We start from the raw sequence: 26,081 nt of genomic DNA, 5'->3' as shown, positions 1-26,081 counted from the left end.
AGATGGTCTTCAAGGATGTCGATTTGGGAACTCCAGTACTCCACAAAGGGATGGACGTCGGGCCGTACTAGTCCTCAGCACTCTCAGCGGCCGGTCAGGCTAGGACTCGGAGCCGGGATCTAGCGATGTTCATATGGGGACAATTTTCTTCTGATTTGTGTCCCGAGAGCAATGCTTCATTTCGGGGACGGCACGCATTTAATGTTGAGTGTAAACAGACGATGTTCTGTCTACATTCTCCAACAGCACCTATTGGTCTTGATAAGGGGTTCCTCGGCGGTTGTGACTATACGCTGTATAGCCTGCGTATAGCTTGTGTGTTATACCCTCCTCTGAACTGCACCTAGATGGATGGGATTGATTTTCGGCATTGAGATCGCTCATGAGTTAGGGAGGCAGTTAAGGTACCGAGGTAGTTATAGTTGACAGAGGTCGAGAGGCACTGCTTTGTCCCTTGTTACCTTCCAATATACTTTCAACATAAACCTCGAAACTGGCATCTGTGGTGCATGTGAGACGATTTGACGTCGTGGAGTCTCGCCAGTCTGTATGAGTAGTACCGCACTTGATCGACTGAGATTTGCAGCGGCGGCAATGGCGTGAACTCCATCTCGTAACGGCGGCTTATGCCACGCTTTTTTCGTAGAGTTGATGTGAGCCAGCACTGTCTCTCATGTGTCTGAGCATCATGGTGGCTCAATCGTCGGATATCTGGCTCGCTTCCACTTCCGAGCCAAGCCGCTCTCCCAGCCTGACCAACGTGTTCTCATAGACACGCGCCACGTCCATGTAGAGGCGCTCCTCGTCTTCATCCCAACCGGCCCTTCCAAGTCTACTGTGCCCCTCTAACCCGCTCTCGGTCTCTTCGGCTGTCTGGTCGCCATCTTCACTGGCCACTTCATCCACATCCGGCTCCTTGTGCATGACATCTACAATCAAGACGCGGGCCTGCTCGACAATACTCTTGCAGCGCACCATGTCTGTGGTCCGCAGTCCGCTCTTCAAGCCGTTCTCGAAACCAGGAAGCGGTTCGTGGCTTTCAATGTCCTCGCCGATTAACAGGCTGGCAAAGCAATGATCGAGCTTGCGTAATACGGAGAAGGTTGCTGTAGGCGAAGGCGGAAACGCTACGACATAGGTGTTGAACTCGCCGGCGATGTTCAGGAGATAGGGAACTTGGAGGCTGGCTGGAGCAAACATTTTAGCAGGCTATCCCCTGGCGTGCCGTGGTCAATGAGTGCGTACGGGTCCCTGACAACCACACAATGTCTATCACGCCTTCCAGGTCTTTGCAAAGCTCCCCCATCGACTTGTAGCCCTCGACCTCGTCAGCTCCGGGCGGTGCCGTGTCTGATCTCTTGGCGAAACGGCGACTGATGTGCATCATGCGCTCCGCGACAAAGTTTCGCACCTTGTCTTCTTTCACAGACCCAGGCCGAAGGGCAGTACGGCGTGGATGGGGCAAGCCAGAGACGGATCTTATTGTTGATGTCGAACTGGGTGCAGGCGATGGCAGCAATGGCATCATGAATCCACCTTCGCCTGCCGCCGTCGAGGAAGTCGGATTTTCAGCCATTTTCGAGTTCGTTGATGCGCATAAAGAGAGGCTGTTCAGGAAGACATTGCATGTTTCGCAACTGGTGAACACTGAAAGGCGACGCCCGGAGATAGTAGAAAAAAGACCACAATGATCCTAGGAACGGGGTTGATTGCATCAAAGGTCCAAGCACAAAATGGCGAACATGGGGTGCCGTTGCGGGGGCGGGGTGCCCAAGCACAAAGACCCACACGCCTGACCCCCTCTCTATACGGTTGTGGCTCGTGCGTCACCATCAGTCTCCAAAAAATCTCGATTGGTTTTGCATCCCAAACCGCGCGATCAACTCTTCGACGAGACTTCAAGCATTTATCCAGGTCCCAACATCATCCTTCACCATGCCTCCCAAGCGTCTTGCCGGCTCCTCGCGGGGCTCCCTGAACCCAATTACCAATGCCTACAATGCGCTCTTTGTCTCCGAGAATGCGCCGATTGTGCGGAGTGTTGTCATGTTCGGCGTAAGTTCACGGCCAGGCAGTTTGCGAATCGAATTTATCAGGTTTGCTAACAGAGCACAGGCTGCCGTGACATTCCTAGCTACTGGGTGGGGCGAATTCATTCTAAGGTCAGCGATCAACCTCCTCCATTGACGACGCACATACTCACTCCTACCAGCCCGGCTTGATCGACCCGACGCGATCTACGATATTGAGCGATCAGAGACATCAGACGATGCATCCAGGGCATTGACGGAGGCCTTGTGCTTTGGACACTACAACAATGTACAATATATGTTAGACGGAATGGTTGCGCCATGTGTGGTTCATCTGGCGACCATGGGAGGCGTTGGCGGCGCAATGATATTCCTCGTTCCTGATCACAGCATTCTTCAGTTTAACCCTCTGCTCGACCGACTTAGAGTGCCGGAAAGCTACAGACTCTGGCTTTTCAACCTAGCCAACAGCGCGCTGCCCTTGATGTTATCCAGCATTGGCCGTTCATCGACCTGATACTTTCCCGCCCTGCTGTGAAGGACGCGGTCCATTTCCAAGCTGCATAGGTCGCGTAGCTCGTCTCCTTCTCGCCTTGCTAATTACCTTCCCTTAAATCGGCGGCTGGTGAACAGCAGTAATGGTCACCTTGGGACAGAGTTGTATTTCACAAAATCCATCATCTCTGTTGTTCAGCGCCAGCTGCATCCGAACAGCCTCCTTGTAACTGATGGCAAAACAAGCATATAACAGCCACTCGTCCCAGCCCTGAGCAAATGGTTTTGGGCCCATAATAACTCACCCACGATCGTCAACACCAAACCAAGCATGAAGAACAGGAAAGACACCAAGAAAGGGAGAAAGCCAACAAGCATGGCTCGGCCCCGCATCCCTGAGAGCGGCACGGACATCTCCCCGCTCTCCTCGCAACGGGGCTCAGTTTCTCCCTCAGCCGAACCTGTCCCTCCAATCTCTCCTCTCCCTCCTATCTCCCCCCTTCCAGACGCCCACTCTCACCGCTTCCAGCAGGAATCTCTCCCGAACCCGCAGCATCAGAAGCAGAAGCACAACAACGAGACTGGAGAAGGCAGCAATGACAACAAGGTAAGCGGGCATAGGGACAAGAAAAAAGGCCTCAAAGTACCGCCTAAAGAGGAGCTGTCGACATGCGCCCGAATGGGCATCTGGCTGATGGGGACGACGCCCGAGAAGTTGGCCAAGGCTGCGCAGCAGCAGAGGGAAAAGCGGAGGAAGGAACGGGAGAAGAGGAAGAAGTCGGCCGAGGAGAGGCAGAAGGACGGGGATAACTCGACTAGGGAGGAGGAGGATGATGGTAATGATGATGATGATGACCACTTGCCATCGGGAGATGAGGAGGACGAGTAATGAGATCCAGCAGAGGCGACAGAGCCAGTGATGGGTGCCTCATCAGATTGACAGGACACAGGTTGACCCCAATAGACACCCTAACACCATAGTACATGTGAACATAGCTTGCCCTGAACAGCCTCTCCAGCCTTTCCATCTCTAGAGCGTAGTTAGTCGACATAATCTCCCACAAATACACCCATCTTGACACAACAACTTTAACAGACCATGCGTAACCCATATCATGACACTGATCCAATGCAACTTTCAACAACCCTTAACGCTCCATAAACGATGAGAAAATAATTCCGCTACTGTCTAGCGCTATGCACTCGCTACCCTAATAAGGCCTCACAAGCCCTAAGAAAAAGCACCTAATAATTGCAAATCCCACCCACATCCTCATCCATCGTCCACTTCCCCGCCAAGCCCGCAACCTCAACCTCCTCCGTCTGGACCTGGACCTGCACGCCAGCTCCCTCGTCTCCCTTACCAGCGAAGAAGTCACCCTGGCCCTCAGTCCTCGGCTGGCGGCTCATGAACCGTCTCGTCCACTGCTCGATCGCGGGTTCACCCGTCTCGTCCCTCGCCTGCTTCAAAAACGACATAAGTGCTGTCCCGCCGGTCCCCTTCAAATTATCCCCGCCCTTCTTGCTAGCAGCATTTGCCGCGCCGCGAGCGTCGTAGGCAATGCCCTGCGGCGGCTGGCTGCGGGACGCCGTGGCGAGATTGACCTTGCGCGCGCGCGTGGCCTCGGGGCTGCGGCTGCGGCTGCGCGCGCGGACCTCCCTGCTGGGCAGCACAATGTACCGCGTCACTATGGCGATGTGCTTGTCGCGCAGGGAGCTGAGCATGAAGAGGCACGCGTCGTACGCGACGCAGAGCGAGCGGTTGGTCTGGTTTTGCTCGACGAAATCCCGGATGTTGGCCACCGCCTGCACGTCGCCGAGGAAGCGGGCGTGGGGGCCTGGCATGTAGCGGCGCATCTCCATGATGAAGTTGTGCTTGGGCGGGGGTGCGCGGCCCTGGCGCTCCGCGTCGTGCTGCTCCCGGTTGGCTTTTTCTCCCGTGGGACGGTGCTCGATGCCTAGGACAATGTCGAAGAATTGGATCAGGCTGCTCTGCGCGTTGCTGCCGCCGGCGTACTGGTGGTACGTCTCTTTTCCGGAGAGGTCCTCGTAGAGTACACCGTTTGGCAGTCCTGCCTCGGCCATGTTCTTGCTTCCAGCCAAAAAGGGGCGGATCCGATGGTAAAAGATCTGGGGGTCGCAATTCTCGTGCATCCGCTGCATGAGGGTGGTGAGGTCATCTAATCGCTCAGCAAATGAATGGAGACAGGCCGTAACAGTCGCAACGTCGTTGTCCCGGGCGGCCGCGATGGCCGTCAGCATCAGCGGCACGATGGGTGCGCCGCGGGCTTCCATGGCTACCGAGACGAGATAGAACCATGATTCGTCGAGGGCACCGGTAAAGGTGCACAGAGTGGCGAGGTTCTCGAGGCTGTCGATGCCTTCGTCCATAAACAGCGGCTTGAAGTTCCACAAGCAGAGCGATGAGTAGGTGGCAACGGGCGGCACCTCGAGGCGCTCACACACCTTCAGCAGCGGGACTGCAATGGGCGGCGGAAGACGGTCACTGGGACTGTCACCGCCCCAAATGTAGCCGTGGGCCATGAAGGTGAGTAGAAGGTAGGCTCTCCGCCATTCTGCGTCATGTTCCAGACCAATGGTAGAGAGCACAGGAAGGCGATCCACAACTCCGCGCAACCGCTTAGTGAGGATCAAGCCCTGCAAGTTGGCGACAACAGCCTCCCACTTGTTATAGTAGGGATCGGGGAGTCTCGTCAACGGCAGGACTTCCGGGAGGAAGCCATGGGTTGGAGAGATTCCATAGTCGGCCAACTTTGGGATTGGAGGAAGCATGACTTGTTTCCTCGTTCGTATGTATTTGTGCGACCAAGTGCGACTCAAGTGCGACTCAATCCGAACAGCGAATTGCAATTGCAGAAGGGGGGTTCAACTTATGCAAGATCTGATGAAGAATTGAGAGAAAATGTCCTGACGCAAGGAGTATACAGAATATAATCTGTAATACTCCTCAGCCTTGCGAGATCTCGGTTGCAATGTGAGCATGGGCAGAAGAGGCAGAGAAATGGAAATGTTTCTGCGAAGAAGTATTGTCCAAGCAGTTTCTACCTGGGACGGAAGGGTTCTCTTTTTGTAATCAAGTCACTCGACTTCAGATGAGAAAATCGTTTCACTGTTCGCCCCTCGGGTTCCCACACAACAAAGTACATAAGCACATACACACAAGCGCACCACTACAGTGCGCCGCTTTCCAGGAATAACACGGGATCTTTAGAACAATATGCATTGGCTTTGACTGAAGGGCGTGGGGTGGGGAATGAGAAAATATCGCAGTCACCAAAAGTCGCTGGTGGCCAGCCCCAAGGGTCCTCCCGTGTCTCTCCGAATGCGGCCGCTGGGTAGAGCAGAAGTGTGCGTCATTCTCGCGGTTCCCGTTTCGATGCGACTCGGTAAAGTACGGCTGTACCGCGTACACACTCAGGAACCTCAGCCATGTCGTGAACATAAGCAGCACAGCGTGAGGAGGTCATGGTAGGATGGACGCACTGGGGAGACTCGTTTGCCTGCAAGTTGCGAACTTGCGACAACGGATTCTTTGCGATCAATTCTGGATCTCAGCGGGGTGATCGGTCGTCGGCCCCGCGTTTAGCCGAGTTCGGCTCAGATGAGCGCCACCTCAGCCACACCAATGTTTTGTGAAGTAGTGGCCCGAGCCTCCTCTTGAAAATCCCAAGGCTCAACGCCCCAACATCCCCCACATTGAGCTTGGCATCTTATCGACCATGTGTAACGTTATCTAACCTCCACGCACCCAACACCTTGGAAACACTCCCGCAACGACTTTCCTGGCAATGGCGCAATAACAACGAATTGCAGCTGCACAGCCAACATGGTGGTTCAACAGCACGTCTTGAACTGGCTGTACAGTGTTCTTACAAGTGTGCGCCGTTCCCAAGTCCCTACTACCTATCACGCACGAGACCATTCATGGCCAAGCTGACCCCTCCCCCGCTCAGGAATATCACGACGTCAACCGGACCTACAACGACGTTGCCCAGGCGTTATCTCAGTACCCATCGCTATCCCCTCGCACTGATGTTCACAGTACGCATTCCGCTGACTGCTCTCTCGAATCACATGCTAACTGCCGTTGGCACAGCCTTTCCGAACGGTGCATCGGCCCTGCTTCTCCTCCTCTCGGGGACGATTCCTGTCCTGTTCCGCGGCACGGCATATCGCTTCCCAATCTCAATATGGGTGCCTCACGCGTATCCCCGCGAAGCCCCGCTGGTCTACGTGACCCCGACGGAGACCATGATGGTGCGACCGGGACAACACGTCGATCCACAAGGTCAGGTCTATCATCCCTACCTTGTTGGGTGGTCGACGTTCTGGGATGTATGAAGAATCTGCTACTTGAAACACCATGGACTGGTGCTGATCAGTATCATAGAAATCTACGATTTTAGACTTCCTCGCAATATTGCAAGACGTCTTTGCCAAGGAGCCGCCAGTTGTCGCCCGCCAGCAGCCACGACCGCCTCCGCCTCAGCAACAGACCCCTACCCCCCCCCCTGTTCCTCCGCTCCCGCCGGACCTTGCCCCACGACCAGCTAGTCAAATCCAAAGCGCACCCCCAGATACTCCCCCGAGGCCGCCACAACCACCTCCCAAGCCCAGGACACGGATCGAGGCTCAGCCGCAGCCGTTCCCGACACCGCCCCAAACCTCCGGCCCTCCTGTCCCTCCGCCGCCGCCGAAAGTCGGCGGTCCCGCCGGTCAGAATGTCACGGAAGGACCAGGAATACCGCACGATCAGCGCCCAAGGCCTGGGCCGTCCCGCTATGAGACCGCTCCTCCGCTCCCGCCCCAGGCTTCACCGGAAGCGCGGCCTCCGTATCCTCCACCTGGTCCTCATCTCGCGCACCACGCTCAGTACCAGGTACCCTCTCCCGCAGCCGGGTCTCCACCCGGCCCGTCACAGGCTGCCTTCCCCGCAGCTGATCCCAGACGGCTATCAACCTACGCTCAACCGCAACCTCCACATCAGTACAATACACCCCCACCGCCAGTCGCAACCTGGCAGCAACCCCCCGTCCCCGTGCCCGTCCAGCCGCAACCCCAACCCAAACCGCCTCCTCCTCCCGACCTGATGGACGACGACCTAACCCTCCCAATCCCCTCCCCATCCACCGCCCCACCACCACCCATCCCACCCAACCCCGAAAAGGACATGCTCCTGCACCAACTCGCGCAGACCCTTTTCTCCATGCGCCAGCGCGCCCGCGCCCAAAACGAAGCCTCCCTAGCCGGCCTGCAAGCCCAACGCGAAGCAATGCTCAACGCAGCAACCAAGCTCCAAGCCGAATCCTCCCAACTAACCCAACTCTCGGCCCTCCTCACCTCCAACACGGCCATTCTGCAAGACAGCCTGCGGCGAGCCGACCGGGTGATTGAGAGCTCGTCCCGGCACCCGGCGCCCGACATTGACGAGCTGCTGGTTGCTCCCACGGTGGTGGGGAACCAGCTGTACGAGCTGGTGGCCGAGGAGCGGGCGCTGGCCGACGCCATATTCGTGCTGGGGCGGGCGGTGGAGCGGGGCCGGATCGCGCCGCAAATGTTTGCCAAGATGACGCGCGGCTTGGCGAGGGAGTGGTACTTGAAGAAGGCGCTCGTGAAGAAGATTGGCGTGGGCATGGGTTTGTCGACTTGACATGGTCGATACATACGAGGAAATGGGCGGTGGTGGTGTGTCGGAAAACGATACAACGGACTTTGCCTACGACGTGTCCGAACCCAGAGGGCCCCCACGCTTGTGTGAGCAAGGGTCGGAGAATAGAAACTTGTCCCTTCCAGTTGATTGCTGTGCTAAATGTGAAGGGTCAGGCGCTCGAGAAGCCTGGAGGCTCGTGTCTAGGCCTGTGATCGCCAATGAAGCACCTAATGCCGTTGCCAGTTCAAGAGCGCGACAACCTAACATGTGGTATTACTAACTCGTCAAAGTCAAACGAAGCAAGGAGCGCAAAGATAGACAATTACGAATAAGCCTAACCTCCGAGAAGCATATGCTAAGTCCTCAGCTGCAAACACTACTACTATACCCGTATACACCGAATGGTAACACCCAGGATGTCAGCTTCGAGTTCAAGTTGTCCCCCCATGACCTGAGATACCAAACCACAACCTGGGTCCTTGCGCTTTCCTCCGGTCAGATTTGACGGCCCGTCCTCTCGCCATCGACACACCCAAACTGCTCAAACATGGCCAAATCCACCACCCTCGCAGGTCGCGGGTGCCGCAGCCGGCAGTTCGGCGTCGCTACCCGCACGATATGATGTACGACGTGGTCCTCCTACTGCTCGCGGTACATGACACCCCCTCGTCCGGGCTCATACCTACCGTAAGCACCAGCCCCGCTGCCGCCCAAGCCAGACGAAGAAGACGAGCTTGTCTTCCTCGCCCGGATCTTCCTTCCAATATCCAACGCCACAGCGGCGGCCCGTCGGCTCCAACTCAAGTGTCTGGCTCGAAGATTGGCGTTGTTCGCGGCGCTGGCGGGGCCAATTCCAGTGTTAGTGGTTGGAACTGCAATAGCCTGGGCGTGGGCTGGGACGGGTGTCAGGACTGGGCCGGCAAGGGAGGGTTTGTTGTCGGGCTCAACTCCTATTTTGCTGCTGCTGAAGGACGTCGAGTAACGGAGGCGGAGACGCCGCGCTTGTGGAGTCAGATCAGCCACGCTCGGCGACATGTATGTCCTTGTTGCCGCCATGTTGCTGCGCGGCTCCCGGCTAGGTGTTTGGTAGATAAAGTCGCGTCGTTCGTGAATGTGGGGAACGCATGCGGTCTTGATGCTGCTAGAGTGGGATGGTGGTGTCGCGATGGCTGGCCCGCTGTTTCCGCGCTCACTGGGCAAAGATGTTTTCGATGGCTGTGTGGTGGGTAATGAAGAGTGTGGTTGATCTGACTGCATAGCACTTGCACGTTTCATCCCTTCCTTCCACCTGGCTCCGAAATATAATTCCTGGTTCGATTGGAGGTGGGTGGCAGCGGTGGCCTGCGGACCAGCCTTTTCCAGGCTGGACAAGCTGCTGCCCTTCAAGATTCTCATCTTGACCTTGTTCTCAGGCTGCTTCGGACTCATGGCCTTCGATTGCGTTACGGAAACCTTGCGAGCTTTACGATCTCCCAGAGATATTTTGCGTAAGATCCGGATTCCACGCTTTAGTTGCTCCTTGGAAAGTTTGTTCGACTTAGCTTCCACCGAGTGACTTGTCGAGGGAGGATCTTCTCCAGACGATTTGGACAAGCCGCTTTCTCCGCTGCCGATGGAGAGGCTAAGTCGCTCGAACCACCCAATCTTTTCCTTCAATGGCGAATCCTTCGGTGCTCTTGTTGTCTTATTCTCTTTAGCCAGTATTGGGGTCTCGATCGTACTGTCTCGGATTCCGTTCCAAAACGAGGATCGCTTGCTTGGTGAATTCCGTTCTTGGTCGATCGAGGTGGAGATGGCCAGCAAGCTACCACGGGATGACGGTCGCAGTGAGGTTCTGGGACTGGGACTGCTAATAGCAGCTGCGTTGGAAATCAAGGCAGGTAGACTGGGCCTTGGTTTGACTAAAGTCGTGCTCCCACGGGTCTTCCAGTGAGGTAGCAGTTCCGGTCCCGCCCCTGAAGCTGTTGAGATTTTCCCTTCGCCAGGAGTCACGACCACTGTTCCACGCGTACGATTCCCCGCCGACTTTTTCCTTTGTGGGCTGCCATCTGGTCTGGCGGCTGTTGCTGCTTGAAGGTTGGACTCTGACCTCTGAGCGCTGCCGGGTTGTCCTGATATGCCGCAGACTGTAGGAACCCCTGATCTTGATCTCAGTGGTAAAGAGCTTGGCGCGTCTCCGTATCCGTTCCACAGAGATCTAATCTCGAAAAGCATCCGCAAATCCGCCACGCTGCGATGTCTTCGCTGAGGGGCATTCGTTCCGGCACATTCGGTGGAAGATTCGAGACACCGGCGTAAGGAATACCGTTCCGTGGGAGTCTCGTGCGGAAAAGCTGGGGTTTCTCTTGCGGGGCTGAAGGCACCATCATCGCCAGCTGACAAAGTTTGACGTCGTTTGACAAATCCGTGGTCTGGGAATGGTTTGTTGTTGTTTACAAGCATCGCTTTAGTCGGATGGATAGTGGTTTGGGCGGTAACGGGAACTGAGAAGGGAGCATTGCATCCCTGTGTCAGCTTGGGTGTTGCAGGAGGAAATTGGCTCTGGGCTACGGGGCAACGCATGGCACTCACCTATTTGCTCATATATCTTCCTCCTCTCTGCGATTGTCGACCGCTCCCGGTACTTGATCTCGAGACCGAGACTGTCCGAATGTCTTGGGAACACCATTCCCTTATCTATCCCAGGGCAGGATTGAGGGCGCTTGGGAGACTCCTAGTCATCCGTTTCGTCCGTCTTGGTGTTCCTTTTGCCTAGACGCCCTTTTGCTTGGCGAGTTGGTGTAAGCCCTGTTTTGGGTAGTCCGGGGTCCGGAGATGCTTCCATTGCTGTCGTGGCCAAGGAGTGGTAGGTAAGGTCAGCACCCGAGGAGGTCATGGCAATTCGGCGACGCTCCTTTTGAAGTTGGGCGCTGTTAGCAAAAGAAGCCTTCGTATCCGTCAGCGATTTGGTTCGAGTAGGTTGCCAGGCACCTCTTGCTTCAGGCTTAGTCCCACCAGACGTCTCAAACTTGGACACCAGACTGGCAAGACGAGGTGCATTTGGTTGATCCATGAGCGCCTGATCTTTCAGAGAAACCAACGCCTGTTCTCGAGATGTTTGTTTGTGGTGGAAAGCTTGCGCTGTTGCTCCGGCCTGGCAGCCATTCACGCAACTCGAGCAATGGCTATGCTTGCAGTTTGAGTCACCACTCGATTGACTCTTGCCCCTCAATCGTAGAGGCGCAGGGTCCGGTTGCGTGACCGAAAAGTCACTCTTATTGTGTTCGCTTGACATGTTTCTGGCGCGAAGCTCGGTTCAACCGTCTGGGAGTCCAACTGTCCAAGGCCGGCGATATCCAGGATGATAGAAGTCCGAATAATGCAAAGTGTAATACCACGAAGATAGAGTGCATGGAATCGAAGTAACAGCTTGACTACCAATGAAGAAAGAATATAGCTTTTCTCACTTCAGTCAGTGAGTGTTGGGGTCAAAGCATGGGGTCACTCTGGCTCAAGGCAAGAGCGACACTGATGGCTCGGCAGATGTGTCAGTCCAGGCAACTGCCAGCTGCGTTCGTTGGAGGCCGACTGGATGGAAGACAACAACTCGGAAGGTGCCCTACCACTTAACAACAGACAGCCACCTCCATCTCTGGGAATCATCGTTGGAAGGTAAGGAGACCGACATATCCGGCATTTGGTAAAATCAGGCAGGGAACCATCCTGCTCGAATCAACTAGACCAGAAACGGATAGATTCTTACTATCTCAATGGATGACCTTTCGCACGATAGCCTACTGCCTTGAATATGGAAAAACCGACCCCAAAGAAACAAGAAACAAGAGAAAAACCAAGCACCACCCAAGTTGACCACCCCCCAAGAACCGGCATATAACCTAACTCATGCAATCAATAACAATGAACGGCTAAAGATTTACCCCCGGTAAGATGCCATCTCCAACTCCCCATCCCAGACCATCTCGATCTCACCCTCAGGAAAGGTCAGCGCCAACTAAGAGCCGAGCCTCTCCTTCTCATCAGCAACACCCACCCTCTCCTCACCTTGCTCGATATCATACCCAACCCTGACTCCACGCTCCAAATCCTCCCGGTCCATCCTAGCCAGCTCCCTGTCGCCCAGTTCCGCGTACTGCGTCCGAGCCTCCCTCTTCTCATTCGACCCATCCGACCTAATATGCGACGTCAGAACCGCTGCGGGCGGACCACGATGCACCTCGACATGACCGTGGGCGTGACCCGCACCGTTACTAGTAGCGTTCGAGCTCTTGTACGCGCTCGCCAAGAGCGGTCTCCTGGCGCTTGCGGCGGTCCCGCTGCTGCGGCTTGAGCCCGAGATGATGTACGGGGAGCAGGAAGAGGAGACGGTGGTGTCGGTGCCGCCGTGGCTGCCGGCCGACGACGGGGAGCCCGTGCCGAACCAGGCCGGGTTAGCAAGACGCTGCGCGATGAGGGTGCCAAGTGGCAGGATGACGATGACGGATGTCTGAGTGAGCGAGGCGGACTCGAACTTGACCCATCTTCTGAATTCGAGGGCGGAGAAGATTACTGGTTCAGTGGGGGGAACAAAGGGTTAGTTACGGTGTTGGGATGAAAGGGGTCAAGGCATAGCTTGGGGAAGGGAGGACATACCTGGGACGAACATCAGGATACCATTGGTGATGACCAGCACGTCCATTGCCTTGAGGCCCTTGAGCGAGGGCAGGATGGTGCGGTTCTGCCACATGTGCATGACGAGTCGGATGTTGAAGAGGAAGCAGAACCAGCAGATGCTGGCGGTGATCAGGCCGACGTAGGTCTGGCGCATCCAGATTGCAAAGGGAAAGTTGGTGCTGTAGAGGATCCACAGCGTCTGGATGACGGTAACGCTAAAGTTGAAAGCGATGGTCGTGAAGACCAGGGCGAGGGAGATGGCCACCGCCGCGGCCTTGTACACTGTCTTCCACAGCTGGAGCATGGACCAGGCCTGCACGAAAAGCGCTGCCTCGATAAGAATGGTAATTGGGATGCTTAGGGCTGTAGTGGTTGCGCTCAGGTCGTAGTCGGTTTTGAGGACGGGTCGAGTATCACCGGTGATTACTGTGTAAAGATTGAGCCAGGAGGAGGTAAAATACAGGGCATTGAGGGTCATCCGGATCGTGTTCAGCGTAAGGGCTGAGATGGAGATGATGGCAGGTAGCCGCTTGAGCCGGACACCGGGCGTCATGCTGAGGACCACGGCGAGCATGATGAAGCTTGCCCCGATCTGTGTTCCATAGAGAATTGATAGGGAGCTGATGTCCGAGTAGATCGCCGAGACGGACGCCGGTGTAAGCGGAATCCCCCTCCTGCCATCGGGACCTAGAATGGAGAAGATCTGGTTGAGGGGGTCGAAGGCGGTGGCGGAACTGTTGGTGGTAGAACTGTTGGTGTTCATCTCGAGAGTCAAGGGTGATGTATGCAATGATAGGGATAACGTTAAACCGCCCCTGAGGTGTCCAGCGTCTCAGGGAATGGCTCTGGCTCTGGGAACGATGGCGGAGGAGCAGACAAGTTCGGATGGAAGCCGACTAAATAGTATCAAGCTCCACTGCCAGCAGGATAAGCTCAGGGGGAAATCTGCAGAGAGACGAGGCAGCAGAATAGCTCAGAATGTGAGATTATACTTGTTGCGTGGTGTTGATAGTCAACCCTAGGTCTTAAAGAACAATCCCAAGTTTAGCTCTAAACCCTCCATTCTCACTTTTGCCCCCTGATGGAGATAATAGTAGTGTCAGAGAATATGTGACACTTGGGCGGACAATGGAATGGGTTGGTTCCAGACCGTGAGGGGGTGCTTGCAATAGTATGTTTGCTTAGTATTGTTCTTCCCGTGTGTTAGTATTGTTGTTGACGCCGGCGCACCATTGGTCTGCCTCTCAATGCTCCGGAAACTGACAGGTCGCCCTCCCTTATATAACTAGAGTCTACGAACTTCCATGCAGTGACAGCAGTATGGGAAAAAATGAGGGGCAGGGAGAAAAGATAAAAGAGAATCGTCAAGGGGAGGGAAGCCATCATGTAAGGTGCTTGCAAGGCCCCCATGCACATCCGTGATAGCTTGCGATAGTTCGGTGCAAGATCCGCCTTCTCACCGAATATTACTTACATTCAGACCTTGGCAAGTGGCTGAACAACATTTGTGTACTGATGCGGACGCTTGCCTTCTTTTTCGGTAAAGCAGTCAGAGTAGGGATGGACTGCCAGGACTGGGCGCAACACAGAGGCTTCTCCTGTTTTGCAGCCTCAGCATTCGCAAACACAGTTGCTTACCTACCTAACCATAATTACCTTGATTAAGTGTTGGCCATGGCACGGCGCATGATAAAAATAACCGTGTTGCTGTCGAAGCTAGTCGCGGTGTCCGTACTCCTGTCGCAGTAGTCTGGTCTCTGACGGATGACGCCAGCGGCATCCTTCCAGCCTTTCCAGCCATCACAAGGCATCCAGGGCCAGTCGGCATACTTCGATGAACAGGAGCAGATCACACCGCCGCTCTGGTTCTAGACTGCAAGCCTCCTGGTGGCTTGGGATGGAGATGGCGAGCGACTCGTAAGATCGCCAGGTGTGACCCACTTTTAGGGCACGGCCGGCGATCAGGCGTGATTCTTGAGGCCTCGGCTTCAATTTTCTGCACCCGGCCACGCGCGTGAAGGGGTCGACATTTATATCATTGGTCAATAACTCAATTCCTCACCCTTCAATGCAGATTTGCTGATAAAGTCAGTCAAATGCGCGCAGGGACGCTTGAGGGGCGGCGGGACAGCAAGGAATCCCAAAAGCAAAACTTAACGGAAATCCGAACGTCACAAGCGAAGGAAGTTAAGGAACGCTGCCCCACAACATCCACATGGCCCGTGCACTGGCCAGGGTTAACTTCGACGACATCGTTCAATCGTTCAATCGTTGAGACGTTGACCCGATATTTTTTGAAGTTTTGCACCTTGGCCACTGTGAATTCTTTGCATTGGCCTCTTTGAAAAATAGTCTAGTTTTTCTCACTTTCTCAATCGCACGCAATATGGCTCTTATCGTAAGGCATCCCCAAGCTCCTTCCCAATCCACACACACCCAGGTCCCACTCTCCCAGGCTCCCAGCTTGAGGGCCCCGATTGTCCGGCACTTGCTCACAAAGCTGAACCCATTGCCTGCCACTTAACAGGCTGTAGGCCAGCTAACATCGACGGCCAGTATGGCCCATAATCTCGCCCAATGTCGGCTCCTCGTCAAGAAAGCAGTCCAGGCAGGCGCAAAGGTTGGCTGCGACTCCAATTGCTTCGCCAATCGAGTGACGCCTGTCCGCTGAGAATCAGCTTGCCAGGCCTTGTTTCTCCCCGAAGCGAGCGACTACATTGCCGGCTCCGGCGCAGACACTGTTCGGCTGGTCAAGCCTGTTGAGGAGAGCGAGTTCGTCCTAGGCCTGCGAGAGGATGCGCGTCGTGAAAGGCTGCCGATCCACGTCGGAGTCCACGAGCCTGGCCTCGATACACATAGGGTAAAGAACACCGTCTTGTGGATCAACGAAGCAGGCGAAATTGCCCATAGATACCAGAAGATCCACCTTTTTGATGTCGACATCGAGGATGGCCCGGTTTTGAAGGAAAGCCAGTGAGCAAGTCCACTATCGCCATGTTGAAAGAAGGGTCTAATCATGCTTCGCGCAGGAATGTGGAGAAGGGAAGTGAGATTGTTCCCCCGTTTGACACACCGCTGGGGAAAGTAGCTTCGACAATATGTTTCGATGTTAGTAGTTCTCCCTTTACTGTTTTGAGCGCAAATGATCTAACAGGGGCCAGCTGCGATTTCCAGAAATCAGCCTTGCTCTAAGGCGTCTCGGCGCAGATATCATCACTTTCCCGTCCGCCTTCACCGTGCCAACCGGGAGAGCACACTGGGAAGTGCTTTTGAGAGCGCGGGCAATCGAGACTCAGTCTTATGTTGTTGCTGCTGCCCAGGTACTGCACTATGTGCTCTCATCACCCTGCTGGCCCAGGTTGCTGACGTTGGCTTAGGTCGGTAAACATAACGAAAAGCGGGTGAGCTACGGCCACAGCATGATAGTCGACCCGTGGGGAAGGATCTTGGCCGAGCTTGGAGACACAAGTGGCGAGCCCGAGATTGCAACGGCCGAAATTAACCACGACCTCTTGCGGAAGGTCAGGAGAGAGATGCCTCTTAATAGACGAACGTAAGGATTGGGATGCCCTGATTGTGTGTGCAAGCTAACATCTACGGATATAGGGATATATATCCCGAGGTCTAGAAGTTTGCTCCGTACTTGTCCGGGTGAACCCACATGAGTGAGCGCGATGATTCAGCACTAGCCCTTGGCCTGAGTGGAGGCAGCATTGCGTTCTTGCAAGAGGCGTAAGTTCATGCCTCACAATTGTCATGCTGTGGATCTGTTTAGTCAATTCCACTTATGTTGATTTTGCTGCTAGCGAAGACTCTGGGGCTTAAATCTCTTAGAATTACTGAATTCCTGCCTTGACGATTAACGACAGATCTCCTTCTAGCCGATGAGTTGTTCATGTTCTGTCATTCATGAATCTGGGCTCACGGATGCTGACTGGATACTCCCATGTTCCAGGAACAATCTACAGTACGTCTTTCGGCATTGAGAATGGAGTGGTCTTGTCAATTCAAGCGCCTATTCCCCAACTGCATGTCTCCAGCTTCTTGCCCCTCATGGCTTCGCTACTTCGGAAGATACCGACCTCTGCCAATCCTATCCGCCGGACCAAGGGACCGGGATAAATTACCGTATATTAGCCCTGTGCAATTGTTCCGGTCCCCCTTCCATCCGCTTTGGTACGGGCCCGGTATTCTCGACACGTACATTTAGATGAGGAACAAAGCGCGCCAGTCACTTGCGCCCAAGCCAGGAAAGCGATGATGCATTTTGCGTAGCCCCTGCTGGGTAATAACATGCTGTTAAAAAGGCACTTCCAGAATTGGAAACATGGAATTGACACATGTGCCGGGTGGAATTGCCGCCGCCATACCGATGTTTCGTCCGAGTCACGATAAGAAGGCACGAGCTGCCCTTGATCTCCTCTATACAATGAACCGTCAGCCCGAGAAGGTCATTCGCAGGAGAACAGTTGGCTACCTCTGGTAGAGATCTAAAAACATGCATATCACAAGCATCCTCACGCCCTTGGCTCTGGCTAGCCTGGCCACGGCCGGACCCGTCCAGGTCGCGGAAAGGCAAGCCCAGAAGCTGAGAATCAGTACGACTCCTTTCTCAAAGAACCGTATCAGTACTCATGCTTCACGTTGCTGACCCGTGACAGTGCCTCTTGGTGACAGCATCACGGAGATCACCTGCTGGCGGGCCTTTGTCTGGGACCAGCTTGCCGAGGCCGGGTACGCGAACCAGGTGCAGTACGTGGGCTCTCAGAACAGCAACCCGCAGAACTGCAGGCCCAACACGGCCAACTGGGACATGCATCACGAGGGCCACTCGGGCTGGCTTGCCATCGACATTGCCAACAACTACCTCACCAACTGGCTCAGGAGCACGCCCGCCGATATTGTCATGTTCATGCTGGGCACCAACGACGTCTTCCGCGGCCGCAGCACAAACGACATCATTGCTGCATACACCAAGATGGTCAACATTATGCGCGCCGCGAACCCAAAGATGAAGATCATTGTGAGTTACTTGGCTTGGCTTATGCCGTCGCAACAACACCCGTTTTGCACATTATGCCAGGAAGCAGTAAACTGATGAGTGTTAGGTCGACCTCGTCATCCCTCTCGGGACGGGAAATAACGCGGCCGTCCAGGCCCTCAACGCGAGAATCCCGGCGTGGGCTCAGGGACTCAACTCCACCGAGTCTCCCATCGTCATCGCCGACTGCTACACGGGCTACAAGACATCGGATTTGCGTGACGGCGTGCATCCGAACCTGTCGGGCGACCGCATCATTGCCTCGCGTGTTGGTCCGCTGCTGCTGGAGTATGTGAGGCAGTCGCTGGGTCAGTGATCAGAAAGTTTCGGTACAGCCGCAGCGGGCAGAGTTGATGCGGCAAACTTCGGAGGGACACAAGATCAGACATTGGATTGTCATGAGACATGAGTTATGTGTGCATGATGATGCGTGTATTGCTACTATTGACCCATCACCAAAAATGCATCTTGGTTTTGTCCAACTGTCTTGAAGTCCTCATTTCTTGGCCCCCGAAGAAGCACCAGATCCAGTGCTGCCCTGCCCCGAACCTGTTCCCTGGGAACCTGAACCGGCCTGGGAAGCGGCATTTCGGTCGCCGGCCGACTCTGCTCGAGCGGCAAAGCCGCTGGCACCCATGTCGCCACCGCTCCTGGCCTGTTATCCTGTCAGAACATGAAACAAGAATACTGGATACCTAGGTAGCGGATATGCTAACTTGAGTCGATTGAATTCGCGACGAATCCGATTTGGTCATCTCATTTTTGTTCGAAGCCATTGTGGACGAGTAACGGGTCCGACTGGACGGTCGATCTTGGGAATATGTATGATGCGAGCGTAGCTGTGTTGCTGTTCAAGCGGTGGTGAATTGAAACCTGAGAAGAAGGCTGTTAGAGAAGAGGAACAAGACGCACAAGACACCGATGCTGATGAAGACACATCTATATACTTGTGGCAGCGGCCCCATGAATGAGTCGGAGTACGGTCTAGAATAGTCAATTTAAGCCAAATGGATCACTGCATCGAGCAAACAAGCAAAGATGACCATTTCGGCAAGCCTATCAAGCCAACCAGAGCCTCTCAGTCCGTTTGCTTTCCGTGAGTATACCCCCTTTTCCCCAGTTGGGCAGCTAGTGGTGGTGATATTGTCCGTTGTTTGTCGGCCCCATACCTAAGGTACCAACTGGTCCCACTGTATCCTAATTGCACACCAATCCTAAGAATAACGTATTGTGGCCGACTAGGAATTTTCTTCCTCATTGTCCAAGTCGCATCACCTGGCACAGGGCCCCTCAAACAATGAGGAAGGCGTTAACCGCGTGACTCTGAAGAAGAACTTGAACAGGATGGCTTCTCAAAGTCGCCTGACGAAGCTACAGCTGAGGAGTACGATGATATGATGGCCCGGCTAAAAGTGAATGAGAATACGACAATACGGCTAGTAGCTTCTATCTCCCGATGCTCCACGTCACAAGCCGGGATTGTTGAGCCACGTGCCTCCTTTTCCATGACAAACCTGCTGGTATCCAGCATCAAGCTACAATTGCTTCATGACAACTTGAACGACACGCAACCGTAGATCCGTTGTGGAATCAAGAGGCTCGGTTGTCCTATAGGCTCTTGGAACCTTGGTAGGTAGTAGAAAGCTGGCTATTGGCAGTGGGCAACCTGGGCAACGCATTAAGGAAGGACCAGGCTCGTTCGTCAGTCCTCAAATGACTCAAAGAAGACGGGATTGATGCTCTGTTTACTCCCTGCTTTGCGTGACACACCCGCCTACAACCCACAAGTCCTGCATACAGGGCTGTGACTTTATGGCCGCCAACCTCTCCTTAAAGAATAGTCCAGGTAGGGTTAGTGTCTTAAGAAGGGGGCAACACTTCAGCGCTCTATAACGCTCCACAAAACCTCGACGTGGCCTACAAAGTCGGCACCGTTGTTTAGTGTAATTATCCAAAAGTTGGGATCCAACTGCTACCGGTACACTATTACAGCCAGTAGATGTTCGAGGCTCGCGAGTTGTCTCGAGAGCAAGGAAGTGGATAGCCTTTTTGCTGTATATCAACGGCAAACCATTCCCATCAGCTTAGTAATCGTTTTCATCCGGTATAGTGTAACGGTTAACATATCGCGTTTTCACCGCGAAGCTCGGGGTTCGATTCCCCGTACCGGAGACTTTTTTTTCCTCGTCTTCCTGTTGACCAAAACCGTGTGTTGTTCCGGTCTCATGTCCAGGGCGTCGGCAGTCCTATTCAGATTTCCCATCGGTTGTAGCTTAGGGGCTGGGGAAATGGATACTGGAACCCTCCCTCCTCCCTTGGGTCCTTTCCCTCCATACCATGGACAGATTCTTCGGTCAACATATGCAGTATTCAAAGCATTCGATCAGCTCATGAAGCATCTCGTGATCCAAGTACTGTACAATAGCCCACATGTATTCTCCCAACAGAAGCTCTGGCCTAGATGCCCCATCATGGTCCACAATGGGCCTCCCCGACTCCCCAAGAACATTCACCAAACATTTCCAAACCTGAACCCTTCCCACTCCCTCTCCATAACCCCCCACTTCCGCACCGAGGCAACAGCCTCATGCACCCGCCTCCACGCCTCAACCACCCCCTCATCCTCAACCTGCTCCACGGCCACGCCCCCTGTCTTTGCAAGTTGAACCCAATCCGCATCCTGATCATGAACCCCCCAAGGCCCTTCATTAGCCCTACACCTCGTCCACTCCCCCTCCCCATCCAGCTTCAAGTTCTCCCCCGGCGAAAATACCACAGGTGGCGGCGGCACCTTGCCCTGCAGGACATACTCCCGGACGATCCGTGCCGTGCACCCGGACACGGCCGACAGGGTGCAATGCCCCTGCGCGAGCTGCTCGACGAGGCCGGCGTTCTTGAACCGCTGCGCCATCTTGACTGCCGCGTGGAGAGGGGTGACTGGGTCGTAGGTGTTGGAGAGGAAGAGGAGGGGGAAGGAGGTTTCGATTTGGGATTGGTTGTTATTATTGGCGGCCGGGGTTGAAGCCTGAGGGGACCAGGGGTAGGCGGATGGTGTTGAGGAGGCGGAGGAGATGGGATGCGGTGTGGATATGTCCCAGCCGTTGCACTTCAACATGAGGTTCATCCTGGACTTTGGTTAGCTTCTGCTTCACCGCAGAGCTTGAGTTTGCGTGGGATTATGACGTGGTCTCCGTTTCGGAGCTAGAAGTACTTACCAGATATCCGCAAACTGCGAAGTTGAAGCCATTTGCTCGTAGGCAGTGGTGATTTCTGGGATAGTGAGGTTAACCTGTGTACAAACTTGGGTGTCAGCAGATATTCAACGAACTACCAAAAGCTAGCGTACCAGCTGCGTCTTGTCACTGCACATAATCGCTCTCTGGGCATCAGACAACATCCCCGTAATGGCCGGGTTTCCGATAATAGAACACATAAGGGTCGCGTCCTGGAAGAGCCCGGCAAGCTCGTCGAATTTGCCCTCATGTACCCAATTCAGGAGCATGGCTAGGATCGGGAATCCCTGAATGGGCGAATAAAGCACACTAAACACAATAGTCTTGACATAGCTCGCCCGAAGGATGACCGGGTAGAAGTGCTCCGGGTGTGTGAATGTAACCGGGCTGGTCTGCAGCCTCTCCATGATCTCGCTGTATCGACGGCCGACATCCTCGGCCTTGTCTCCCTCGCGGTACAGGCTGCACCTCCTGCCAGCGCGGGCGCAGTACAGGAAGAACCGGTCGAGGACCTTGTCCGTGTCGAGTAGACTCTCCTCCCAGACCGGGCTGACGTAGTAGTCAGCATCCACGACGCCGTCTAGGATCATTCTGCCCACGCGGTCCGGGAACATCTTGGCAAAGGTAGCACCCAGGTACGTCCCATACGAAAAGCCCCAATAGACGAGCTTCCCTTTGAGAGAGCTCGGCGGCAGGCCACGGCTCTCAATCCATCGATCCCACGCGTCCACAATGCTGACCATGTCGCGGGCGACGTGTGCCGTGCTGGCATGTCCGAGGATGCTCTCGGCGCCTAACTGGGCGCCCTTGCTTCGGCAGAGGTCGTTGACGGCCCGATGCCCTGCCTCGAGGAACTTGAGAGCGACATTGCTGGAGTTTAACAGGCCATACACAGAGGTCATTTGGTCCCATTCAAGACGGTGCATCAGGCCCGAGGCAGCATCCTCAGGGCAGCCGGTGCAGGCGGGCGGCTTGGCCCAGCAGTCTGCGCGCGGGGTAGTGAACGAGACGCCGCGCGGGTCGAATCCGATGATGGGCTGATCGGGGCCGAGTATCTTCTGGATGGCATCTGCCATAGCAAGCAAGATCATGACGCCCGATCCCCCGGGCCCTCCCGGATTCAGCAGCAAGGGAGACTTGGATGCGGTTTTGGACGTGTTTGGAGTCGCACCAGGGAGAAGGAGAAGGGCGATATGGACTTTAGGATGAGCGCGCGATTGACTAAGGGGGCGATTATAGTCCATGGGAACTGTCAGGCGCGCACACCTGAAGTTGGCTTTGATGAGTCCATAGCAAGGGTGCCATTCGAGCTCCTCGCTGGGCGTGATCTGCGTCACTTTGTCAACCATCAGTTCCCATTAGACTCTCTATCAGGGCAACGCACCGACTCCCATGGATTCATGGGATTATAACTGGAGACACTAGCCCCATTGTCGAGATGGCGAGGCCAGAAATCGAAGAGGCCGAGGTATGGCAGGACGCCCAGCAGATTGACTCCGATAAACAGAGTGAGAAGTTGAAGACAGAGGTTCAGTCGTCCCGGCCTTGGCGGCCCCAAATTGTGATGCCGTTGTGTGGCCCCCACAGGCTCGCCTAAGGTCTTTTCCATGGCCTTGATCGCCTACGAGGGTTGCAGTTTGGGCCTGCAGAAACGCTATCTGATCGAAGATTAGACGGTGCAAGATGTTGGAGGCGTTGAAGGCAAGCGCATCCCCGCAGAAAACATTCAACCAGAGATAAGCAGGCAGCACTGCCGTGCGCAGCTCAATGCTCAAAAGGGGCAAAGCCGGGGACTGTCTTCCCCCGCATGCGCGATGCTGCCACCTCCGGCTGATGGTCCGATCATCGTGTCGTCCGGTGCATATGGTATGATGTCGTGTTAAGACCAGCGGTGTATGACTCCAGGCTTTTAAGAAAGTGAACCGTTTCCCACGATCTAGGTAGGCAACCCAGCTTCAATCTGTCGGCTGACTGACATCAACAAGACATTTATCGCACTACTGTATCGTACCGTCATACAGCACCCCAGGGGATATCACAAGATGCTCGCTTCAATCCAACAGCCGTCCAAAAATCCTGTCAATGTCCGGGACCCAACGCCGCGATAATTAACCCGCCTGGTTCAGCTCAAAAATTTGGTTTCCCTCTGTTGGGGTAGCCAGTCCCGGTTTGCATCCACCGTGAAATCCGTAATAAACTCACCCAAGGCGGCACCACTCACGCCAGTCACGTCCAGTCCGCCGCCGGCGCCTATGTTACTCGCAATCGCGCCTCCATCCGCGCCCAACCCCGGCCCAATAGGCAGCCTTGGCAGATTAAAAAAGTCAAAAACGTCCAGATATTCCAGCTCGTTCGGTTGCGGCGTCCTGGCAGGCGTGACGCTCGTGAATCGGCTCTGCCAGCCTCCCCCGGCATTGCCAGCCCCCCCACCGCCGCCACCGTTCATGCCCCCGGGGACATGCCTCGGCGCACGGCTGATTAGAAAGTCGAGATCAAAAGCGGTGCGGCGCATATCCGCCAGGATCTTGACGCTGTTGGGCGTCTCCCCTCCGCCTTGGCGCTCACTGTCGCGGTGCTCGTCGAGCACACGGCTCAGCAGGGACGAGTAGCGCGCCGCTACAGGCCAGTACTGGCCCATTTGGCGCAGCGTCTCCACGAACGAGCCAATCTGTGGGCTGAGCTTACGCTCGACGGTGCTGCCGTGGACAAGCAACACGCGGGCGGCCACCCACAGCGTAAACGCAAACGGCGGGCCCAGCTTCACCAGCAGTCCGTTGGCCACGACAAAGTCGCACAACGCGGCTATGTTTTCCACCGCATTGTGGCATCGCTGCGAGGCGCTGTAGCTGGGCGTGAAGATGGGCGAGCGCGTGGTCGGGTACGCGGCCGAAGAGTGCAGCCGGATGACGGCCGTATGAAACGTCGCGTGCAGCATGACCCAGCCGCAGTTGAGCGTCTTGGCCGACCCGGGCTGGAAGATCTTGGCCATGTTCCCGTATTCGCTCGGTAACCCGAATTTCCAAGCATGAAGCATGTTGTCCAGCTCCTTGTAGCGCATCTGCCACTTCTCGACATCCGACAGCGCGCTGATGTCGACGGGCTGCTTGAGAAATTTGTGGATCTGGGACAGGATGCCCAGGATCTCAATGTAGTAGCTGAAGGCACCCAGATTCTCGGGTTTGTCAACCTCATGTTCAGACGCGGTCCCGCAATGCCCTCCAAATCCACCATCGCCAGCGCGGAACCAGCGAGTTTCAACTTTTTGGTTCTTCAACCACAGATCGTCCCGACACGGCAATGTACGGTCGATTTCACGATCATCGAGCGCGAATTCGAACGCAGTCGCGATGGTTGCATAGCGGTCGAGCAGGTACACCATCCAAAAGAGCCGTCGCCTCGACTCCTCTTCAATAAAATCGCGCGGCTCCGGGAGGATCATTGCTCGAAGTGTGTAGATGGACGTGTAGTTGGGCGCCACAGAGAAGGAGTACGTTTCCACCGCAAGCCCGAGTTGCACCACGGCTCGCGTGATGAGCGCCATGATATTCCAACCGGGAGGCCCATTGCTGCTGCCGCACAAGTCCAGGGCCAGAATTACGAGCGCTTGTAGAGTCTTGACTGACGAATTCTCCATGCCATGCAAAAGGACTCGCTGCTTTGATACCTCATGGTACCGTCGCCGGCTTTCCTCGGTCAGTCGCGCATCGGTCGAATACCGCAGGGTGGTAGCAACAATAGCGTGCAGTAGCACTTTGTCCGACTCGTCAATCATGGACGGGCCAAACAACGAGTCCAGCGTGGTCTTCCGGTGCAGGATCGGACACCACGTGTTGATGTGCTTGAAATACAGGTCCACCAGCGCGTACAATAAGTCGTACGGGGGTAGTTCTGGCTCCGATGTCAATTGCGTGTTCTGCGGCACCGTGGCCGTCGGCGACTGCAGAGACGCTACCGCAGCGGCACCGGTGCCATAGTACTCTTGTGCAGCGGCACTTGGCATCATGGGCGTTTGTACGGGGTTCCGCGGAGAGATGTTAGCGGCACCTTGGAAGTTCTCGTGCGGCTGACCTGGCGCGGATGGCAGCCCAAAATCAACCGATGTCGACGGCTTCTGAAGAAACAAAGCTGTTTCGGCCTGCGGCGTCCTTGTCGTATCGTGACCCGGTCTGGCGAATATCGACGGTGGCACGGCATCTCGGGGGGTACCATGGTCACTCGGCTGGCTGGCGTTGCTGCCCCTCACACTCGGCGGTGCGTGATAGTGCGTCATGCCGGCCCCGACGACGCCGTGCCCGCTGCCGGGGCTCGTGTTGGAGGTCAAGGATTGTAGAATTTCGGCATGTGTTCGTAGTTTCTCCTCCAATCTGTCCAGGCGCTGCTCCAGCTCGCGCCCGTAGCCAGCGCGCAACCCAGGCTTCTTGCGTTCCTTATACTCGCAGAGCGCATTGTTGCGGCTGCACCACCCGCAGGACGGCTGGCCACGGTCACATTTCACCTGTTTCGGTCAGCGGCGGCCGCCGGCTTGCTTATTTGAGGTTGTCTATCGTTGAGCGATAAGCCAAGGATGGACAAGGACCTACTTTTCGCTGCTTGCATAGCTCGCACCTGGAGATTGCGATTAGTACCCGGGGTGTGGATTTGCGCCGAGCAGCAGACCTGCAGGCAATGGGTACTTACGAGACAGATATCGGCCGCTTGCGCTTGCCGAGGCGAGCAGCGTCGTGCTGATCTTCATCGTTGTCGATATCTTCGGCACTTTGGTGGCCGCCGTCATCGCTGTCTGCGGGGTCGGGCTGCTGTGCGTGGGCGGCGTGCGACGAGGACTGTATTTGATGGCCATTGTAGCGGGGAGCCTGGGCCTGCATCATGGCCGGCGACGTTAGCGCCAAAAAGGCGAGCGAAGCCCGCTCTGTGGCAGCCTGCTTGGTCACCAAGGGTCCAAGGGGGCTAAGGACAAGCGG

At 55.4% G+C, this 26,081-nt stretch overlaps 12 protein-coding genes and 1 non-coding gene across 13 annotated transcripts; 6 read left to right on the top strand and 7 right to left on the bottom strand.

The window, feature by feature from the left end:
* Positions 1 to 696: 696 nt before the first annotated feature.
* N656DRAFT_716576 (uncharacterized protein) lies at positions 697 to 1,576 on the bottom strand (the record flags this gene model as incomplete). The annotated part of the gene is made up of 2 exons (XM_064812143.1): positions 697 to 1,187; positions 1,246 to 1,576. The coding sequence occupies 2 exons, from the start codon at positions 1,574 to 1,576 to the stop codon at positions 697 to 699; spliced, it is 822 nt and encodes a 273-aa protein (XP_064666758.1).
* Positions 1,577 to 1,935: 359 nt separating this feature from the next.
* On the top strand, positions 1,936 to 2,222 carry N656DRAFT_801293 (uncharacterized protein; the record flags this gene model as incomplete). The annotated part of the gene is made up of 3 exons (XM_064818105.1): positions 1,936 to 2,055; positions 2,116 to 2,162; positions 2,213 to 2,222. 3 exons carry the CDS (start codon positions 1,936 to 1,938, stop codon positions 2,220 to 2,222), a joined length of 177 nt encoding a protein of 58 aa, XP_064666757.1.
* Positions 2,223 to 2,901: 679 nt separating this feature from the next.
* N656DRAFT_801292 (uncharacterized protein) lies at positions 2,902 to 3,414 on the top strand (the record flags this gene model as incomplete). Its single annotated transcript, XM_064818104.1, has 1 exon — positions 2,902 to 3,414. The coding sequence occupies one exon, from the start codon at positions 2,902 to 2,904 to the stop codon at positions 3,412 to 3,414; it is 513 nt and encodes a 170-aa protein (XP_064666756.1).
* A 356-nt stretch (positions 3,415 to 3,770) lies between these two features.
* Positions 3,771 to 5,318, bottom strand: N656DRAFT_716573 (Indoleamine 2,3-dioxygenase; the record flags this gene model as incomplete). Its single annotated transcript, XM_064812142.1, has 1 exon — positions 3,771 to 5,318. One exon carries the CDS (start codon positions 5,316 to 5,318, stop codon positions 3,771 to 3,773), a length of 1,548 nt encoding a protein of 515 aa, XP_064666755.1.
* Positions 5,319 to 6,372: 1,054 nt separating this feature from the next.
* N656DRAFT_716746 (UEV-domain-containing protein) lies at positions 6,373 to 8,196 on the top strand (the record flags this gene model as incomplete). Its single annotated transcript, XM_064812154.1, has 4 exons — positions 6,373 to 6,423; positions 6,500 to 6,587; positions 6,643 to 6,881; positions 6,937 to 8,196. The coding sequence occupies 4 exons, from the start codon at positions 6,373 to 6,375 to the stop codon at positions 8,194 to 8,196; spliced, it is 1,638 nt and encodes a 545-aa protein (XP_064666754.1).
* Positions 8,197 to 8,835: 639 nt separating this feature from the next.
* Positions 8,836 to 9,624, bottom strand: N656DRAFT_801289 (uncharacterized protein; the record flags this gene model as incomplete). The annotated part of the gene is made up of 1 exon (XM_064818103.1): positions 8,836 to 9,624. The coding sequence occupies one exon, from the start codon at positions 9,622 to 9,624 to the stop codon at positions 8,836 to 8,838; it is 789 nt and encodes a 262-aa protein (XP_064666753.1).
* Positions 9,625 to 12,187: 2,563 nt separating this feature from the next.
* Positions 12,188 to 13,609, bottom strand: N656DRAFT_716558 (uncharacterized protein; the record flags this gene model as incomplete). Its single annotated transcript, XM_064812141.1, has 2 exons — positions 12,188 to 12,741; positions 12,826 to 13,609. The coding sequence occupies 2 exons, from the start codon at positions 13,607 to 13,609 to the stop codon at positions 12,188 to 12,190; spliced, it is 1,338 nt and encodes a 445-aa protein (XP_064666752.1).
* A 1,794-nt stretch (positions 13,610 to 15,403) lies between these two features.
* Positions 15,404 to 16,474, top strand: N656DRAFT_801287 (carbon-nitrogen hydrolase; the record flags this gene model as incomplete). Its single annotated transcript, XM_064818102.1, has 6 exons — positions 15,404 to 15,466; positions 15,533 to 15,819; positions 15,876 to 15,954; positions 16,008 to 16,166; positions 16,224 to 16,399; positions 16,453 to 16,474. 6 exons carry the CDS (start codon positions 15,404 to 15,406, stop codon positions 16,472 to 16,474), a joined length of 786 nt encoding a protein of 261 aa, XP_064666751.1.
* An 870-nt stretch (positions 16,475 to 17,344) lies between these two features.
* On the top strand, positions 17,345 to 18,203 carry N656DRAFT_792112 (carbohydrate esterase family 3 protein; the record flags this gene model as incomplete). Its single annotated transcript, XM_064817040.1, has 3 exons — positions 17,345 to 17,444; positions 17,508 to 17,869; positions 17,955 to 18,203. The coding sequence occupies 3 exons, from the start codon at positions 17,345 to 17,347 to the stop codon at positions 18,201 to 18,203; spliced, it is 711 nt and encodes a 236-aa protein (XP_064666750.1).
* Positions 18,204 to 18,383: 180 nt separating this feature from the next.
* Positions 18,384 to 18,663, bottom strand: N656DRAFT_760266 (uncharacterized protein; the record flags this gene model as incomplete). The annotated part of the gene is made up of 2 exons (XM_064813211.1): positions 18,384 to 18,542; positions 18,604 to 18,663. 2 exons carry the CDS (start codon positions 18,661 to 18,663, stop codon positions 18,384 to 18,386), a joined length of 219 nt encoding a protein of 72 aa, XP_064666749.1.
* A 1,324-nt stretch (positions 18,664 to 19,987) lies between these two features.
* On the top strand, positions 19,988 to 20,059 carry N656DRAFT_t123. The gene has a single exon. It is a non-coding gene; the product is annotated as a tRNA-Glu (tRNA).
* Positions 20,060 to 20,396: 337 nt separating this feature from the next.
* N656DRAFT_716657 (alpha/beta-hydrolase) lies at positions 20,397 to 22,522 on the bottom strand (the record flags this gene model as incomplete). The annotated part of the gene is made up of 4 exons (XM_064812149.1): positions 20,397 to 21,012; positions 21,103 to 21,176; positions 21,234 to 22,448; positions 22,505 to 22,522. The coding sequence occupies 4 exons, from the start codon at positions 22,520 to 22,522 to the stop codon at positions 20,397 to 20,399; spliced, it is 1,923 nt and encodes a 640-aa protein (XP_064666748.1).
* A 720-nt stretch (positions 22,523 to 23,242) lies between these two features.
* On the bottom strand, positions 23,243 to 25,988 carry N656DRAFT_716683 (uncharacterized protein; the record flags this gene model as incomplete). The annotated part of the gene is made up of 3 exons (XM_064812152.1): positions 23,243 to 25,615; positions 25,701 to 25,725; positions 25,798 to 25,988. The coding sequence occupies 3 exons, from the start codon at positions 25,986 to 25,988 to the stop codon at positions 23,243 to 23,245; spliced, it is 2,589 nt and encodes an 862-aa protein (XP_064666747.1).
* Between the last annotated feature and the right edge of the window lie 93 nt (positions 25,989 to 26,081).

The sequence above is a fragment of the Canariomyces notabilis genome (genome assembly GCF_033297395.1).
Source record: "Canariomyces notabilis strain CBS 508.74 unplaced genomic scaffold N656scaffold_27, whole genome shotgun sequence".
Lineage (NCBI taxonomy): Eukaryota > Fungi > Ascomycota > Sordariomycetes > Sordariales > Chaetomiaceae > Canariomyces > Canariomyces notabilis.
Note: the sequence above shows the minus strand (reverse complement) of the source record. Positions and strands in the feature narration are given on the sequence as shown.